General features: G+C 51.9%; 1 protein-coding gene across 10 annotated transcripts in view; it reads right to left on the bottom strand.

Annotated features, from left to right (window-relative positions):
* Positions 1 to 14,581, bottom strand: part of LOC102422121 (eukaryotic elongation factor 2 kinase) — a 42,078-nt gene extending 27,497 nt beyond the window's left edge. For 9 of the 10 annotated variants that reach the window (XR_002832264.1, XM_023764837.1, XM_006101363.3 and 6 more), the window contains exons 1-2: positions 14,260 to 14,581; positions 1,414 to 1,514 (exon numbers count right to left, since the gene is read on the bottom strand). Coding sequence is in view for 8 of the 10 variants with exons in the window: in XM_023764837.1 (XP_023620605.1) it covers positions 1,414 to 1,514; positions 14,260 to 14,505 (347 nt within the window). In the remaining 2 variants the exon portion in view is untranslated. Of the gene's footprint in view, positions 1 to 1,413; positions 1,515 to 14,259 lie in introns of those variants that run through there. The other variant, XM_023764842.1, reaches the window with a different exon arrangement.
* Positions 14,582 to 15,237: the final 656 nt, after the last annotated feature.

The raw sequence follows: 15,237 nt of genomic DNA, 5'->3' as shown, positions 1-15,237 counted from the left end.
CTGGCACACACAGAGCCAGCCCAGGATATGGTCTTGCTTTCCCGGGGCCTCCCTGTGTGGCCTCGGGGCCTGGGCCTGAGGCCATGTCTCACCAGCCAGCCACCACCTGCCCTGGCAGGCAGGAGCGGAGCGCACAGCCTCCCCTGCAGGCCCCACCGCGCTGCCCTAGGCTGGCACACACCCCAGCCTGGGAGGTGGGCCTCTGGCGGTGGAAGGGGGTGCAGGCCAGGCTCTAGTACCTCCGTGCTGCTGAAAGGTGGAGAGGGCTCCACTGCTTCTGCATCCGCTTCCCCTTCTGGCAACAGCACACCCATTTCCTTTTGGGAACCCTGTCCTCCGTTTTCAGAACATGCGGACGGGTGAGGCTGACCTCAGCACCCTCTGGCTTGTGGCATGTGACTAGGCCTGGCCCATCAGAGCAACACTCCCTGGTACAATGATTGGTTCAGAGATGGGCATATAACCCAGCCAGGTCACTGAGGTTCAAATATGGAACTTTTGTTTTTAAAAATTTGAGCAAGAAAAGGTCCTTTTCTGCAGGGTGAGATGAATAGCGGGGCTCCCAGCCCCTCTGAGCTGCTGATATAAGAGAGTCTATCTGAGGTCAAAGCCGAAAGCCTCCTTGGAGCATCTGGAACCAGCCGTGCCTGAAGCCCACACACAGAGCGGGGCAAAAGTAGGCTTATGGTCGTTTGTATGGAAAACAATACAATAGTTAATAATTAATAATAACACAGGAATAACTCTGTGTTTCACATACAACTGTCAATCTGATTCTGTCCCTGCCTGTACATGAGCCAAACGTTCCCTTTTATCCTTAAGCTGCTGTGAACTGAGATCTGTTACCCACATATGAAACAGAGTTCTGACGAATTTGAAGGCACTGGACTGACCCTTGACAAACCTCTCTCCCTGGGGCAATAAGGGAACTGAGAGGCTTGGCTCATTCAGGGCTGGAGGGGTCTACAGAGGTCACGGGACAGGGGCAGGCTCCAGGGCAGGTCCATGAGTCTCCTAAAATTATGAGCAAAATTAACATATGTGTGCAACTTTCTGAGATGGCCCTCGTCGGGTTCTCAGACACGCCCCCTGCCCAGGCTTTCCTGATGACTAGACACAGCGCCTGGAACAGCGCCCGGCACGGAGAGACTCAGGAAGGGCCCTCATCTCCACCGTCCTCTTTATCCTTATTGTATCAATGGTGGTGTTTGTGGTTTTTTGTGCTGTTTTTCATTCTTCCTGAAACCCCCTGAAAATACTCTTCCCTCCCTTTGCCTTCCAAGCAGGGATCACACTGGCTGATATCTGTAGTATTCCCTTCTCCTTGATCTCCAAGGGGAATCAGGTCTCACTGGGAGCAGAGCAGGACCCAGGAGTCCTTGGGGTCACACAGCCGCCCCAACAAGTGCTGACCTGTGGCGCGTGGCATACTCGGTGGCGATGTCCTCCAGGTGGAACTCAGCCCAGGGGTCGGGCATGTGCTTGGCCTTCTCGACGGCATGCTTCCAAGCTTCCTGCAGAAGGCAAAGGGCGTGTCAGCCAGGGGCTGCGGCACAGGGAGGTCCAGCCCCTCCAGCCCTGGAGTCCCGGGGCCCCCCACCCCAGGGAGGCATCCGTGAGAGAGAAACAGCCCCATCCACCATCCTTTCAGGAACCTAGTCCCCGAAGGACCCTATCAGCTCATGGGCACAGCCCTCCCGGGGTTCAGGCAGGCAAGATTGCTAACAGCGAGTGCTGGCCAGGGTGCGGGGAACTGGGGGTGCCCCACATGCTGCCCGTGGGTGTGAGCCTGCTCTCAGAGGTGACCTGGTAACGTCAGACGATAGAAAATGCAATTCTTTATTTTCACTCAGAGTTCTCCGTCTAGGAACGTGTCCTACAGCGAACAAACGCAGTGTGCAAACCTGCCCGAGAGGCGCCATGGCTGCGGCTGTGTGCACCCATTTTACTGCCCGGAATGAAAGTCAGAGACAACATGACCCTCTCGGCTCAGGGTTCCTCAACACCATACAGAAGGTAGGTCGCCTTTACATAACGTAGCGCTAGGTGCTTAGCGACAGGTTCCCATTGATGTGCCAAGGCCTGGGGACCGGGGAAACCACCGCCTGTGGTGCCCTCCCTGCCGTGGCGGTGACGACTACAAACACCATCCCATCCAGAACTTTCACGGCTGCTGAGGGCCAGGCTCTTTGGGAACCACCCAGGAAGATGACGAAGCCACATGATGAACAAGAGAGAATTCTGATTCCCAACTGTCTCAGGGTACAACCCCATTTGTTTTAAAAACCTCATTTTGTTGCTTTTACATAACCTCGAAGTGGAATCCTTCCCTGCGCCCACCAACAAGCACTCCCGACACCCACTCTGGTGATCCTCTCCCTCTTTCCTGATGAACCGGAACCTTTGCCCTGTGGCCACCACAGCATCAGAGACAACTCCCTTCCAGGCCCCAGGCCGGAGCCAGGGGAGGAGCCGGAAGGCGGCTGGACAATGCCGGGCATGGCAGCCCACCCGCTTCCAGACCTCCTCACCGCCCCCCCCCCCCCCCCCGCCCCATCCCTCAGCCATCAGACCAGCCCTGCAGAAGCCCGGCCTCCCACAGACTCGGCCCAAACGGGGCAGCATCCTGCCCGTGCCTCCCCCGAGCCCATCGCTGGTCCTGCTCAGAGGAGACAGGGCCGAGGAGCTGAGCCTTCCAAGAGCCAGACAGACAGACAGACAGGCACACACACGCACATGCATACGCACACGGACACATACACACAGCCCAGGGCTCCTTGCTGGGCTTTCTAACATTTCCAAAGTCAAAAAATAAAGCCTGTAATTTTTTTCTTTTAATTTGGCAGCTAATTCACATTTAACAAAAATACTTGGGGAAAAAAATACTTGGGAAAAAAGAAAAAGAAAAACAACTAAAAAGCAAAAAGGAAAAACAAACCTGCCACAGGCCATCTACTGACAGCAACTATCATCACTGGTTTAGACTAACTAGTTCTTTCCAGATCCTTTCCATGCATTAAAAAAAGAAAAAGAAAAAAGTTTTTATTGATTTTTAGAGAGAGAGGAAGGAGAGGGAGGGAAATATCGATGATAGAGAAACATCAACATTGATTAGCTCCTCCTGCACACCCCCTCCTGGGGACTGAGCCTGAAGCGGGCATGTGCCCTGACTGGGAATTGAACCTCCTGGTGCATGGGTCGAGGCTCAAACACTGAGCCACACTGGCCAGCCCCGTGCATTTTTTAAATAAGTCTGGAATGACACTGTCAGTTAATTTACAGCATTTCAGGAGCATGGGTCAATGGGACTTGGTGCTTTTAGTTAGTGATCTGGAGTTTTGTCCTGACTCCAAATGTGTCATCTGTTATCTATGTAAGACAGTGCAAGCACTGCAGAACTCTGAAGGAGGAAGCGGACGTGCTTTCTAACCCCCATCCCCCGCTCTGCAGGCGCACATGTGCTGCCTGTGTCCGACTTAACAGCACCTAGAATGTCTTTCCATGGCATGTGGACACAGGCTGGTCGACCGCACTTCCCTCCATGGCTGTGAGATATATAATGTGTATATGCACCTCGAGGTGTTTCTCCCTCGGTTCTTGGGCAGCGGGATCCTCTCCAACACTTCCTAGTGCAGACAGGGCTGGAGTGACATCCTCGTGTGTGGACGTGCAAGATCTGAGAAGTGTGATTGCTGGATCACGTTTAAATCTACAATGTGAAGCTTTCCTCCAAAAAGGTTCTCCTAAGTTATACTCCAAGAGACAGCAAACATATCATTTAGAAATTTTAACACAAACATGACTGTGAATTTACAAGGTAGTTGGCATAAGGATCCATGGTACGGTTTATTGACTTGGCCATTCCCTTTGATTCACCACAGGTAGACTTTGAGCTCTTGACTGGTTTTTCCCTGTTACAAATAGCCCTGCAGCTGACATGTTTACAGCTAAGGGAGTTTCTGAATTTCTGTACGCTACAGAAGGGAAGGCAGCGGCCACCTGCCCCGCCTGCCGGGAGCCTGCGGGGTGCCAGCAGCCAGTAGGCTCTTTCTGAGCGTGCCTGTCCGGGTGCCCTGCCCTGTGCCTAACACACAGCTTTCCAACCGCGCCTCTTTCACCTGGGGACTCAAACGCTCCCCAAAACACCAAAGACAGGGGCCCCACATTAGATTATGAGTACCCACAGAAATCACCTCCTGGCTGGAGGCTGTGGCACAACCAAAAACAGTCAAGGAGAAAAGAATATTACAATTACAGTGTTATTCTACAGCATGAAACTTGGCGAAAAAGCAAAACCCAGAAAAGACACATGCCATGCCTTGTTGGCAACAGATGGGTTTAATGCAACTGCATTTTATAAAAACACAGTATAAAAAGTCCTATCCTCAGACATGGTTCCCTTGACTCCCGTTCCCACCCAGCGCTGATTAGCTGTTGGAATATCCATTTCCTGTTTACAAACAACGAAGAATGTTTTGACTACCAGTGGTCAACTTTTTCTTGCCCCCAAACCTGGGGTAGCAATGTTCCCAACAGAAACAGTGGCTCCCTGAGGTCACAGTGCGCACTCCAGGTGAGACACCCCTGCCTGCGCTGAGCGTCACAGGTGTACTATTTATCATCAGGTTAGGAAAAACAGGCGTGTATGGGTGCCTGGGAAGTGAGTCCTCTCAGACACTGTGAAGGCAGTGGGAGTGGGTACTGCCGCCACTGGTTATGAAACGTCCTCGCTGGCGTGGGACCCAGTGTCTGACCACCCCCGGGTGTGCGCAGGGGAGCTGGCCCAGAGAGGCGCACGCTGTGCTCGGTGACGTCCGGTCGGTGACAGTGGTCCCACAGGGTTACAATGGAGCTGAGATTCCTACCAGCGGTTGTGCCATCGTAGTGCTTGATGATGACCATACGTGACTATGCTGCTCGTTTATGTGTTTACGATATACAGTTTTTATTGTTATTTCAGAGTGCACTCTTCCTACTTATAAAAAGTACACCTCCTGTTTACCGCATCTCTCGTGCTCGATTTAATCTCATGTTGCTTTCTAAGTTCAGCCCGAGTGTACAGTGCTCACGAAGGCTGCAGCAGTGGGCAGGGTGTCGCTCCTGCACACTCACTCACTGCCACCCACAGCGGCTGCCAGTCCCGCAGGCTCCCCCATGGTAAGTGCCCTAAAGGGTGTACCACCTACAGTATTCAGTACCAGCTGCACAGGCACACAGCTGGGAGCACCAGGCTCTACCATGCAGCCTGGTGTGTAGCAGGCTGTCCCCTCCAGGGTGTGTAAGCGTCTCTAAGATGTTCACACACTGACGAAATTGCCTAACGAGGCGTTTCCCAGAACGCACCCTGTTGTTAAACCACACATGACTGTGCTTGCACACAGCCGTTAAAAAGATCAAGGTGCTGACATGGGCAATCTCTAAGACTTCTTGTTTAGGGAAAAAAGTAAGTTGCTACATAATGCAAATCATATAACCCCATTTAATGGTGGCGGAAACCCATAAGTTGCTATCATAGATTTCTAAGGGTGTATGTGTCTGCAAATCTATATATATAAAACCCTAAGCGACCGAAAGACTGGTTGCTATGACATGAATGCAGGAGCTGCCCCCTGGTGGTCAGTGTGCTCCCACAGCCAACCTCCCGCAGTCTCTCCCCCAGGCCAGCTGCCCCCCGCCCTCCCATCAGCCCTGATTGCCGGCCAGGCCAAGGGATCCCACCCGTGCACAAATTCATGCACCAAGCCTCTAGTACATACATAAAAGTCTATTTACATATAACTGCATTTAAAAAGGTCTGAAAAGTGACTTCCACCAAACTGATACATGATTCTCTCTGGGAGCAGAGGATGCGAAGTTAATGGAGACCAGTGTTCTCTGCACTGTGTGTGTTTTAGCTTTGAGACTGTCTTAGGGATCGCACATGTAAATCAAAGCCCACAGAGGCCACTGGGAAGATGATTCTGCAGGCCCTGCAGCTCTCACATTCTCTAGTTCTGAAGACCCCAAAACTCATCTATGAGGGCTAATGAACCTTGCACAGCAGGACTTGGGGTTTCATGAAAAGGAAAGCAGAACCTTGCCTAGAGAACAGAAAGGGTTTGGTTCTTCAAAGCTGGAGAGCACAAAATAAAAATGTAACAGAAATAGTGAAAATAAGTCTCCGGGGGTGTCAGGAGGAGGCTGGATGTGAGTCATGTGTCTGCAATTCCTTTGCCACCCAGGGTGTCGTGGCTGCTGTCTGATGTCACTCACTGCCTCCAGATGGCACAGAGGACCAGTGGCTGCTGGAGGCCTTCTCCTCCAAACAGCAACTGTTACATTCGCCAACTCGCCAACTGGGCGTTACAAAGCGTGTTTTTCCATCCTCACTTTCGTGACAAAGAGCTGTGGCCCCACCCCTCCTAGCCAACAGGAAACCATGCCCAAGGACAAATCAAAGAAGTGGGAAGAAGTGAGGATGCAGTCACACTCTGGGATGAGAAGAGGCCAACAGTGCTGACCGCTGCCCCACCCTGGCCACACGCATTTAGAGGTTTCGTGCAATTTCCAGGAAGCCCAGCACTGAATCCAGCAGTAGAAGACTAAGTCTCCCACCAGAGGAAATGCTCAGGAAACAGTGGTGCATCCACACGGTGGCCTCCATGGAGCCATGAGAAACAACGAACTGGATCCCTGTGCACAGGTGTGTGAGGACGCACCAGCTCGGGTGCCGGGCGAGCGCTGGCAACAGAGCCTGCAGAGCGCAGTCCTGCTGTGAAATACCAAGTCCCTAGTTAGGGACTGGGCTTGTATTCATACTGAAATACAGGAAAGTCTGAAATATACACTGAGACCTTCATAGCAATTATATCTGCACGTTCACTGTTTTCTGCAAAGAACACCAATTACTTCTACAATCAATAAAATGAGTAATTGAAAAAGAAACAAAGCTGAAAACCCTCAGGAAATCTTCGTCAAAAATAGTAGTGGCAGCTGATCCCTCCCCAACCAGGGGGATTCAGAGCCCTGGCTAAAGAGGGCAGAACGGGCAGGCTGGAGAGAACAGCAGAGCAACAGCAATAGGACGGATGGTGCCCTTCCCCCTGGGAGCCCCCGACAGGACCCCGGCAACCTTGTTAAGGGCAGACAGACAGGCAGGAGAGTTCTCAGCTCAGTGATGGGGTGCCCGAGGCTCAGAGAGCAAGGAGGAGACTTGCCTGCAGACGTGCAGGCCCAGGACTCAATCCCAAGCTTGTCGCCTGGCCAGCATGGCTCAGGGGTTGAGCGTCAACCTATGAACCAGGAGGTCATGGTTCCTGGTCAGGGCACATGCCTGGGTCGTGGGCTGGATCCCCAGTGAGGGGCGTGCAGGAGGCGGCTGATCAATGATTCTCTGTCATCATTGGTATTTCTCTCTCCCTCTCCCTTCCTCTCTGAAATATTTATATATATATAATGTTTTTTAAAACACCCAACTTGTCAAGCCCCAGTTGCCTGCTCTTTCACAAAAAGAACAAGGGCCAAATATAGAGTACTCCACTCCTAAGCATCTACCCAAGGGAAATAAAAACATGTCCACACAAGATTGCATAGCACCATTCATAATAGCCGAAAGGGAGAAACAACCCACAAGTGCATCAGCTGACGGATGAATCAACAAAATGTGGTCTATTCCTACAACGGAGTAACACTGGGCAATAAAAGGAAAGGCAGTACCGGCAGAGGCCACACCTGGGTGAGCTGGGAAACATTATGCCAAGTGGAAGCAGCCAGGCCCGGAAGGCCACAGGCTGTATAATCCTCTTTGTATGAAATGTCCGGAAAAGGCAAATCCACAAGGACTGGAAGTAAATTAGTGGTTGCCAGGGGCTGGGTAGGATGGGGACGCTGGGGGTGATGGGTAAAAGGTATGGGCTTCTTCTTAAGGTAATGAAAATGGCTAACATTGATTGTAGTGATGAATCCATGATTTTATGAATATACCAAAAGCCATTGAATCGTACATTGTAAATGGGTAAGTTGTGTGGCATGTGAATTATACTTCACTGAAGATGCTAAAAAACTTTTATAAAATAAACTAAAAGCAGGGGGACCCTTGTGCCGCAGCACCTCCACGGAGGACATGGGCATTTACAGCACAAGCACAGACTTTGGAAACATGGTCCCCACACCTGACTCGAGCCTCCCCCACCTCCTGCTTTCCAGAGCCCAGGTCACCAGGTGGCCCCTGCCCAATGCCGGCATCGCTCTTTTTCCTTCATCTGCCCAGCAGGTCCTTATCTTGCTGGAGGGCCCAATATTTTTGGACCCAGGATGCCTAAGCTTGCCTCTCTGTGTCTGCATTCTCAGAGCAGCAAGCAGAGCTCAGAACTGGTCACCCGCCGCCTCTGGATGTGCACAGAGCTTCCTGTGGTCGCTGGGCAGGGGCAGAAGCCCAGTGCTGCCGGGGCGTGGCCTCCCAGGGCTCAGGTGGCAGGGCTGCCTCTCTTCCCAGTGAGTCATCAGACACTGCCTCCTCCGTGTCATTCCCAGTGATGGCTGTCCCTTGAACAAGCTGTGAGAGCCACGCTGGGTGCGTTGAAAAAAATCATATCATCACCAAAGTCTGCCAACAAGGGTGCAGGAAGCAGGGATGCCCATACATCCTGGGGGCACGGATACTGGTACGACCTCTTTGCAGGGCAACCAGCAATGCCCAGCCAACTTCTACACCTACAAATGTTTTGCTCCAGCCATTCCCCCTCTGGAGGAGGGGTGGGGTACCTGGCTGCACACCCCTGTGGGCAGGAGAACATACAGGGATACTGTGGAAGCACTGGTTTTGGTAGCAGGAGACTGGAAATGACCTGCATATCCATCCACAAGGGACTGGCTACCTATATTATGCTGCTTCCAAGCAATGGCATGATATTCAGCCATTAAAAAACAACAGTTGTGGCTCAGTTGGTTGGAGCATCATCCCATGCACCAAAAAGCTGCAGGTTCGATTCCCAGTCAGGGCACATGCCCAGGTCGTGGGCTTGATCCCCAGTAAGGGGCATGTAGGAGGCAGCTGATGAATGATTCTCTCTCTTCATTGATGTTTCTCTCTCTCTCCCTCTCCCTTCCTCTCTGAAATCAATAAAAACGTATTTAAAAAACAACAACAAAATATGCAAGACAACACGCCGCAGTCATCCAGAGCAGCCAGTGGTGAAGACCGCAGAGGCTCGGCTTTACTGTCTGTCAAATGCTAACCGTCAAGGTCTGCTGTGCAGGTTACATGAATGGACATGAGCCGCGTGCAGCGAGCGCCCAGCCTGCCCACAGCGCCTGCTAGGAAAGCCCTGGCTGGCATCAGCCCGCCGTGCGAGGAACGAGGGGCCAGAGGCGGGAGGCTTCTCAATGTATGTAATTCCTACCGTGTGAGTTCTTTTCACCTTGTTCACATGATTACACGCTATAAAATATGTGCATTTTAAACTTTGCTCACATACATGTAGAAGCACATGTATTACAGCACTGAAACAACATGTGTCCCTCAAGAGGGCTCACCGAACCCACACACCTCGTGCGACGGAACACAGTGTGATCCACCTTAAACACGGGAGAGTGTGCTGATGTGGAGCGATCCCCAGTGTCCCAGGCCAGGAAAGCAATTTTAAAAAATAAAATGTCCTCCTCTATTAAGAAATGTAAAACACAGATTTGCTTATTCTGGAAAACAGAGAAATGAGAGAGAAGGAGAAAGGAGCGACTTGCTCGTTACCAAACTCTGTCCCTGTGGGCATGTGTGGGTGGGCGCGCACCAGCGGAGCGGGCGGAGGGCCTGGCCTGGGCAGGGACAGAACCCGCCATCCAATCCACGCCCAGCACCTGCCTGGCGGAGCTGCTGGAGGAATGCCAGGTGGCCATTTTGCTTAAACCAGCGAGGTTGCCATGTCAACAGTAAATAAAAAACAGGTTAGGTGTGTGGAGTGGCAGGGAGAGTGAGCTGCTGTCTCCCTCCACAGTCACCACCGGCCGAGGAACCCACTGAGCCCACTGCAGACGGCCCAGGGCCTCAGTCGTGGGCACCCGAGGGCTCCACCTGGCCGCCAGGCCGACCCACCCACAGAGAATGACAGGCGACAGGCTCACAGCGCGCTCAGAGGGGCCCAGCCCCAGGGAGCACAGGAGGTGGCCAGGGCACCTGTCTTCAGCTCGGTCCCAGGGAGCCTCCCTACCATTCTACAGACACACAGACAGCCGGTGACAGAGGCTTCAGGGAGAGACACCAAAGGCAAAGCCAGGCTTGGGGAGAGCTTGGAACTTGGCCTTCTTGATTTGATTTTTGCTTTATTGTTCTTCTAAAAACATTTTTTCTGCATGTAAGTAACATACATGTAGTTTTAAAAGCTCCAAATGTTTAAGATAATGTGTAATGTATAATATATAACATATATAATATGTAATAATATAGATCATCAGAGTCCCCCTGAACTGTACCCTCCCCGTCAGAGAGAATTACTGTTCATTGTTGCATGCAAAATTCTGTCAGTTTTTGTCATGCAAATACAAATATATGTGTATATATATGCTTACATAAAAGTGGGATTGTAGCCAAAACCGGTTTGGCTCGGTGGATAGAGCGTCGGCCTGCGGACTGAAAGGTCCCAGGTTCGATTCTGGTCAAGGGCATGTACCTGGGTTTCGGGCACATCCCCAGTAGGAGATGTGCAGGAGGCAGCTGATCGATGTTTCTCTCTCATCGATGTTTCTAACTCTCTATCTCTCTCCCTTCCTCTCTGTAAAAAATCAATAAAATATACATTAAAAAAAGTGGGATTGTATTATATTTCAACTTGCTTTTTTACTTATCAGCATATACAAAAAAACAGCAGCCCTAGCTGGTTTTGCTCAGTGGATAGAGCATTGGCCTGCGGACTAAAGGGTCCTGGATTCGATTACAATCAAGGGCATATGCCTGGGTTGTGGGCTCAATCCCCAGTAGGGGGCGTGCAGGAGGCAGCCCATCAATGATCCTCTCTCATTATTGATGTTTCAATCTCTCTCCCTCTCCCTTCCTCTCTGAAATAAATAAAAATATATTAAAAAAATAAAATAAAAACAAAACAGCCTATGAAAATCAAAACAGATGGTACGTAAGGACCAGCACTGTGCCAAAGGCTTTCCACAGACCCGCCCCCAGATTTACATATCTTTGCCCGGTTTCCAAGTCAAACCACAGGGAAGGTCACCTCTGCTCGCATGTAAATGCAGCACTCGGTGGAGCCTGGGTCTGCAACAGGTTCCTCTGGACGGACAAATGAGCGGTTCCCATGTTTTCCTTCATCCCCAGCAGTGCAAAGCACACTGCGAGTGTGTAAATCTGAGCGCTGGTACAAACACTTCTGTCCTGGTTCTTGGTGGAGGCGGGACCCCATGCGGATTTGCAAACATAGACGGAGAATACTTGGGGTTGTCATAATGAGTGGGGTATGTGGCCCTTGTGGGCAGGGGCCGGGCGTGCCGACTCGCCTGCAGTATAAGGGACAGTCCTACCACTAAGAACTGTCCCTCCCAAATGTCAGCAGCACCCTGGATGGGGCCCTTTGGCTGAGGAGGGATCTTGGAGAAGGGATTGCCGTCTGAGCTAGAAATGTTTTATTGTAATAACTTCCGTCATCAGATGGCCCACAGGGGCTTTATGTAAATACTGTCTTCCATGTGCTCTTTAGAGAGACAGCACCCACAGGGCAGTGAGCTCAGCATTCAACCATCGCCTCACTGATTCCAAATGAAGCACCTACTGTGTGCACAGCATGGCTCTAGGCACTGGGGTGAGTGGTGGAAGGTCACACAGGGCCCTGCCCTCACGAAGCTCACGCTCTAAGTCAGTGGTTCTCAACCTCCTGGCCCTTTAAATACAGTTCCTCATCTTGTGACCCAACCATAAAATTATTTTCGTTGCTACTTCATAACTGTAATGTTGCTACTGTTATGAATCGTCATGTAAATATCTGATATGCAGGATGGTCTTAGGCGACCCCTGTGAAAGGTTGTTCGACCGCCAAAGGGGTCGAGACCCACAGGCTGAGAACTGCTGCTCTAAAGCCATGCCTACAGAAAAAACCCTTCCTGGATCACTCGGCCTGCGTTCCCTTTAAAAGCTTCACCATCCTGAGCTGTTGTGATCAGAGACTGTGTCCATCCGTGTTTAAGACCCTTGAGCTTGGGGACCCACTCAGTGTGTGCTAGAGGCCCCCCAGACCCGTTTCCTGAGAACAGGCAGCTGGATGGAGCCCCTCCTGAGTCCTCCCCAGCTCCCCCCCGCCTCCCAGAGACCAGCAGGATCCTCCTGCCCTGGAAACAGCCCCTCTTCTGTGACCCCCCAGCCCCATCCCATGCCCTGGCCAGCACTGACCACATCAGAGATGGAGGATGCCTGACCCAAGCTAGGCCGACCAGGTTCCCCTCCTCCCACCCCCGGAATTGGGGTGCAGAGGTCAAATCTGCCTTTGCATGTGGCTCCATCTGTAAGGAGGGGACCGTGGCAGGGAGGCCCATTTTCTCACTGTGCAGACCGAGGGGCAGAGAAGAATAAAGAACAGGCAGAGAGGGCCTGGCCGGGCAGCTCCGTCAGTTAGAGCATCGACCTGATATGCCAAGGTTGTGGATTCCATCCCCGGTCAGGGCACATATGAAAATCGACCAATGAATACATAAGTGGAAAAACAAGTCCCTTCCCTTCCCTCCCCTCCCCTCCCCTCCCCCTCCTCTTCCCTTCCCTTCCCTTACCTTCCCTTAACATTCCGTACCATACCATACAGAAAGAATACTAGATAAGTGTTTCACAGGCGAGCCCCCTCCCCCTCCCTTTCTCTCTCCCCCCCTCTCTCAAAAATATCCATTAAAAAAAACCCAACAAACCAGAATAGGCAGAGATTGAGAGACGAGATAGAGACAGTCCTACTGCCTCTGGTTCCTGGATCTGGTCAACGTCTTACCCCTGGGCCCCCAAGAAGCTCTCCTGAGCTGTCACAGTAAATTCCCCTTCGCTGGAGCCTGCGTGAGCTGGTTTCTGGTTCAGGAGCCCCTCCGCCCCACCCCTCTGGGGCAGGAGCCTTCCTGACCTAAAATGGACAGCAGGAGGCTAGACAGCCCTCCCGCCCTCCCTTGGGGCCTCCATAACACAGGCAGGGGGGTCAAGCCACAGCCTCACCCTGCAGTGGCCGCAACCTCAGTGGGAACCCCCGGGGCTATTTCTGGAGCTGCCTGCCCCAGAGGAACTCAAACTAGACTTCTGACCCTGAGAGGAAAAAATATTCAACTGTCCAAGAAAATTACTGATTTTCCAAAAACAGATTAATTCTGAGTTACAAACGTGATTTTAATTTCAAAGCCCTAATGGTAATAAGCACTTTGCCTACCAGACACTACACCTGTTTGTGAGGATTAAGTTAAATAAGGACAAAGGTACTTCATTGAACTATTTCACTACCAGTTGCACAAAAGCCCAGCAATGTTTCTCTCCCTCTCCTCTGCATAAGCTTTGCCATGATATGAACACAAACGCCTAACAAAACAAGTGCCCTTTCCCTCAAGCCAGAAGGAGGATGCCCAACCCAAGCATGGGCTTTCTTAAAAAAAAAAAATGTTTTTATTGATTTTCAGAGAGAGAGAAAGGGAGGGGGCTAGAGAGATAGAAACATCGATGAGAGAGAAACGTCATCAATCAGCTGCCTCCTGCACAGGGGATGGAGCCTGAAACCCGGGCATGTGCCCTGATCAGGAATTGAACCGGTGCCGAACCAGTGGCCGTAGTTCCCGGGTCGATGCTCAACCACTGAGCTACACAGGCCGAGCCAAGCACTGGCTTTTATTACTGCAACCAACATCAAGGACTACATTGTACATCATGTCCCCGGGCCACATGCACACACAGGAGTGAAATAAAAATAGTTAACTGGTCTGTCGTGAGAGGCTAAGTTGATCACCACATTTACGTGTGAACGTGTGCATACATATGTTCCGAAAAATAATATCTTTACAATTTGTAATGCCTCCCAATATTCCCTCGTCTTCCCTTCTCTTCCATTTCTTAAAAAAGGTGATCAAGGTTTTCCCAACCCCGGAGCGGGTCCCGAGCTGCTCTTTAGAAACACGACTCTAAGCCGACCATCAGCTTAACAGGCACAGACTCAGACCCAGAATGTACACGCTGCCCGTCTGGAAACACAGGAGAGACCCGACAGCCCGTCCCTGTGGGGGGGGCGGGGGTAACCTGAGCTGGGGTAGGTGGGGCCTCGATCCACTCACCTTGATATTGAAGGAGCTCCCCGGGGAGGCGCCGAAGCCGTGCTGCTCGCTTTTCCTTAGGTCGCTGCAGTAGTCACCAACCTGGCAGCTGCCATGCTGGTGTGCCCGGGGGTCGTCGGTGATGGGGCAGATGAAGTACTCTTCGTCGTCGTCGCTGTCTGTGTCAGAGTCCCCGTCATGGCCGGCCCTGGAGGTCTGGCTGCCGCCAACGCCTTCCAGGCGGAAGATGAGGTCTTCGTCGGCCATGCTCCCAGGGTGCCCGTGGTACCCAAGGGGGGGGTGGCACAGCCAGAGTTCCTGGGCAGCTGCTGCGGAGAAGGCCCTGCAAAGGGAAGCACGGATGTGGGTGCTGGGGCCGGGTGGAGGCTGGCTCACTGGCACCTCATCTACACGCCGCTGGTGACAAGAGCTGCAACCTCAGACTGAAGACCACTGCGGTCCTCTGGGAGGCACCTGGCGGGCGGCAGGTAGGAACATTTCAAATGTACAAACTCGGCGACCAGCAATCCTACTTCCAAGAACTCAGCGCTTAAAACAAGGCAGGGGAACGAAACGCTGCCTTAAACAACCAGAGTGATCTTTTCAGGACATTCAGATCAAGGGTTCCCCTGCCCAACTCCCTCAGCTCCTCTCCACATTCTTGGTACAATCTCAGTGCCTTCGAAGGGCCCAGGCCTGAGTGTCCTGGCCTCTGCCTGGTCTCCTCCAGCTGTGGGGCCCCCACACCACTGCTCTCTCCCACCCGTGAGCACGGGGAACCTATTCCCACCTCAGGGCCTTGTCCTTGCTGTTCCTCGTGCCAGGAACAACCCTCCTAATCCTCCAACACAGTTCCTCCTCGTCATCTGGATCCCAGCTCAAAAGCCACATTTCTAGGAATATTCTCCGACTCAATTCAAAGAACCCCTCAAATTCCTCAAAAAATTACAAACAGAACAACCTCACGACCCAGCAATCCCAAAATAGTAATTTGTAAAG

This window comes from Myotis lucifugus, unplaced genomic scaffold (assembly GCF_000147115.1).
Source record: "Myotis lucifugus unplaced genomic scaffold, Myoluc2.0 scaffold_352, whole genome shotgun sequence".
NCBI lineage: Eukaryota > Metazoa > Chordata > Mammalia > Chiroptera > Vespertilionidae > Myotis > Myotis lucifugus.
Note: the sequence above shows the minus strand (reverse complement) of the source record. Positions and strands in the feature narration are given on the sequence as shown.